Consider the following 4,521-nt stretch of genomic DNA (forward strand, 5'->3'; position numbering starts at 1 on the left):
GAAGTTTTGTTTCGGACATGGTGAGTTCAAAAGGACAGGTGCCTTTAATTTGATCAACAAATACGTGTTTATAAAATATCTACTATGTGCCAAGCATTACTCTAGGACATGGGAAATAATGATGAACACAGAAGTCCTCGCCTCCATAGAATTTCCCTTCTAACAGGTGAAGATAGATGATAAACAAATAAATAAATAAATTCATATAATGATGAGGGGTAGAAAGAAAATAGCATAGGACAAAGGTTCAGGGTTTCCCTTCATCAGTGGTGTCAAAATACGTTCAGAGACTCAAGTATATTGTTAAAAGCCTTAGGATGTTCCCTAGATTCCTCCTGTACGCTCACTGTACTTTTTTCCTCTCTTGTAGTATTTACCAAAGACTACTTTATATTATAGTGCAAGTCATCCTTTGTGTTGACTTGCATCATCCAAAAATGCTATGCCTCCCCCGCAAAAGATATCTACATCTACGCCCTGGAACATGTGAATGCTTCCTTATTTGGCAAAAAAGGTCTTTGCAATGTAATTAAGGCTGTTGAAATATGGAGATTACCCTGAATTATCCAAGTGGGCCCTAAATGCCATCACAACTGTCCTTTTAAGAGACACACAGAGGAAAAGACACACACAGAAGGGGAAGAGGCACTGTGACTATGGAGGCAGAGATTGAAGAGATGCAGCCACAAGTCAAGGGACGTCAACAGCCACCAGAGATGGAAGAGGCAAAGGTCAGATTCTCCTATAAAGCCTCCAAAGGGGGTGCTACCCTGCTTACACCTTGATTTTGGATTTCCAGCCTCCAGAACAGTGGGAGAATAAATCTGTGCTGTTTTAAGCCACCCAGTTTGTGACAATTTGTTACAGCAGCCACGGGAAACTAATATACCCTCCAATGTTAATTCCTACCACCGGATCCATGGCATTTACCACAAGTTGTAATTATTTGTTTGTTCACTTCTTTATTGTGCCTTGCCCCATGAATATGCAAGCTACACGAAGATGGGGGGCCTTCCCTATACACCTAGCTCTTAGTATAGTGTCTAGAATATACTGCAATCCTAAGAGTTATCTCTTAAATGAATGGATGGATAAATGTCCCCCATTAGATAACAAGATAGACACTATGTCTACTGACCATAATTCCCAAAGCCCCCAGCATAGAATCCTGCCAGAAACTGTTGTTGAACTAGGTTTGAGCTCTAGAAACCAAGTCTGAATTCTATTGTACTGCAATTTACAGCTATGTGACAGCCCCACCTCTATCTTGTACACATCCAGTATTAGTGTATTCAAGTAAATTTGTTCCTTATCTTTCCTTCTTAGCCCTGACAAGGAGCAGGTCCAGAAAGCATTCATTTTCTCATCCTGTACATGATCCATGGTGCCACAACCAAAAATCAACATTACATCCTTGAGTAAATTCCTAATCAACTCAGAACCTCAGTGATTTCAACTGAAAGGAGACTAACCCTTACTTCACAGGGTTGTGAACCACTTGGCCTATAGCAGGGGCTCCAGGAGCGGTACCTGACTACTGATTAACCCTGAGCCACTGACCTAACTCAGCTTTGAGTTAGGTACAAGCTCCAAAGCAGCTCCATCACTTACTGGCCATGTGAGCTTAGGCAAGGCATTTTACCTCTTGGAGCCACAGTTTCTTAGACAAAAACGGACAATAATACCTACACTGTAAGAATAGTTCAGACACAGAACCAGTTAAACTTAAGAGAGCGCCTGGCTCAATAACGTATGTAGTTATTATTTTGGGCAAAAAACCCTGGCTTTTTGAAGTATGCAGTGACCTTCCTTGGGCCTTCTGAAGCAATGAAAGGGGATGGCGGACCCTATCATTGCCTCAACGAAGCCAAGTTTGGGAACCTTGAGCGAAAGCCTCCATGAGGGTTCCATGATTCCACGATTCCATGACTCTTTCCTTCAGCAACCTACCAGTTATCAGTGTTTACAACGAAGAGAGACCAAGCCGACGTGACAGGTTTTCTAGAAGAATCCAGCACCTGGGGTAGCTCTTAAGCCAGGTTAAGTTTAGGCTTTTTTGCAGACACAGGTCACGACCTAGTGGGGGCGCTGGTCACAGGTTGGACGTCCCACTCTGAGCGAAAGACCGTCGGTTGCCCGGGCAACGCCTACGTCACTGCGTAGTCTCACGTGTCCGTCGGCGTGAAGTTCGGCCAGCGCCACGCGCAGGCGCCTCGTGGGAACCAATGGGCGCGGTCTGAACGTCCGCCCCGCTCGGCCCTCTTCTGAGCGGATTCGGGGGCGGGGCGGCGGCGGGAACGCGCCAGCCTTTCTCCCGTGAGCAGGCGGGCGGTTGTCGGAGGTTCAGCGTCTGGGCACTCTGTCACGTAGGTTACGCACACGCTCAGTCCCCTGGGGCCTCCCGGAGCCCGCCCAGGCAGCTGTCCCCTCCCAGACTCCGGCGCCCCGGAGGCGGGGCCGCGATGGTTCGGGTCAGGGGCCCGAGGTGGAGCTGACAAAGGGCGGAGAAGAGCCTAGCCGAGTTGGGGCCGACCACGAAGCCCTTCTCCGCCCGTCGGGCACTGGCTTCCCGCCCGCCGATTTCCAGCCGTCAGGGTCACGCTACTCTCTGGAAGCCCAGAATTCCGGTGCCCCTCAAGCCCCGGGCCCCCGGCGGGAATGTTCAAAAATGAGTACCAGGTAACCAGAAACGGCTCTCCAACCGGTCTAGCTTTGTCCTGTTGGGTGAGGTAGCTCACGTCCGGGTGAAGAGGGACCCCCCCCGCCCCAAGTAATACTGTCTTTCTCAGGGTAAGAAGGACCAAATGGATAAAGTGGTCCTGGCCCGGAAAGAGAAAGAAAAGAAAGCAACTGCCGTGTGGGCATATGATTTGACGTTCCCTCTCCAGCTCCGTGCTTCTCAAGGTGTAGGGATTCCGTGTGTTTCTGAGTGAAATGCAGCCTTAAACCCCAACCAGGTCTCCGGAATCAGAACCTTAAGGGCAGGACCCATAAACCTTGAGTTTTAACAAGTGAGGCACACTGGTAACTCAGAAGCTATTTAGCAGAGAGTGAATGAGTGAATGCATGAATGGGTTAAGCCAAGAAAGAAAATAAGCACTTTAGCCGTGTGCTGTTTTCTTTTCCCCCCAAATTGGGGGCGGGTCAGTGATTCTCAAAGGCTGTGGTACATTAAGATCATTTGGAGTACTTGTAAAAGTACGGATTTCCTGAGCCTCACATCAAATAGAGGGAATCAGAATCTCTGTTGATGGGGCTAGTTAATTTACCTTTATAGCACCTTTCTCCATTTGATTCTGATGCAGGTGGTCTAAATAACACACTGAGGGAAACTGCTTCTGGGTCTTCCTCAGTCACTTTGAGTATCCTAGAGGGTCTCCAAAGCGCTCCTGCTTTCCTCACTTCACTGGGCACCTTCCTGGTCTTCCTTGACCCTAGTCTCCTCCCCTACCCTCCTACCTCTACCTGAGGTTACACTCTCCATTTACAGTCTGTCTGCTATGCTAGTACTGCTGTTAGGAACAATTTCGTCCCTATGCCGGAACAGCCCTCCACTGGTCACGTCTTCGTTGCTTCTACCTTTTCACCAAATACTACCTGCCTTCTTATGAGTGCCCTCAGAGTATTCTGCAGTTCTCTTCTGTTACGTTTGATGTCATTAAATCTGTTGGAACAATTTTAGAGAGTTTCTCTCGCTTAATATAGGTAAAATATATTGTTATAAAAAAGCCGGTGTCTACTGTGGGAAACGGGATAGCAGAAATGGGGGCAGGGGAGGTATTTTTCTATCTCACCAGGTATAAGGATTTTTCTCTTTAAAAAAAAAAAGAAAACGCTTCCTCACATTTAAAATTCATAGTGAAATATGACCTGACCTCAGAAGCTAGTAATTCAATTCCACACACAGTTTGCACATAGTACTGCCTACAGAAGACGTTAAATGTCTTAACTTCCAGTGATTACGTGTTAAAACTCAGAAGCAAAAATATCTTTATATTATTGAGAAAAGTTAAAAGCTGGAAATTCTTTATGAAAGTCAGACAGATTTGCTCATGTGCTGCTTATAATTTAACAGGCCATAAAAGAAAACCATATTTACTCTCATTTCAGGTTTTCAGTTTCTTGCAATAAACTCTTCCTTAGAGACAATCATCTTTAATTCCTCTCTTATAATTAAAGCTTATGGACACTCAGTAATGTGTTTAGTGTTTTTACATGAGCATGTCCCTCCATGTTCCCAGGTTTACAATAGGGAACACTTAGCATGTCTACAGAAATGATTCTCTATTTTTTTGGTACATATTTTATAGATCACCAAATTAATTTGTATTAAATATATAAAAAGATCTTATAGGAATCCTCAAAATAAGAATCACTCCCTCTCCAAGTCCAAGCTTCTTTTATTGACCCAGTACTAAACTATTCAATTTGCCCTTTTTTTTTTTTTTTTTTTTTTTTTTTTGTGGTTTGCAGGCCTTCCTCTGCTGTGGCCTCTCCCGTTGCAGAGCACAGGCTCCGGAC

The 4,521-nt window shown here is 45.4% G+C and overlaps 1 protein-coding gene across 15 annotated transcripts in view; it reads left to right on the forward strand.

Moving 5' to 3' along the window:
* Positions 1-2,409: 2,409 nt before the first annotated feature.
* CFAP20DC (CFAP20 domain containing) overlaps positions 2,410-4,521 on the forward strand; it is a 297,986-nt gene continuing 295,874 nt past the window's right edge. For all 15 annotated transcript variants that reach the window (XM_024124132.3, XM_028479359.2, XM_028479361.2 and 12 more), the window contains exon 1: positions 2,410-2,679. In XM_024124132.3, the coding sequence (XP_023979900.1) occupies positions 2,659-2,679 (21 nt within the window). In that variant the 5' untranslated portion in view covers positions 2,410-2,658. The remainder of the gene's footprint in view (positions 2,680-4,521) is intronic.

The sequence above is a fragment of the Physeter macrocephalus genome, chromosome 18 (assembly GCF_002837175.3).
Source record: "Physeter macrocephalus isolate SW-GA chromosome 18, ASM283717v5, whole genome shotgun sequence".
NCBI classification, from domain to species: Eukaryota; Metazoa; Chordata; class Mammalia; order Artiodactyla; family Physeteridae; genus Physeter; species Physeter macrocephalus.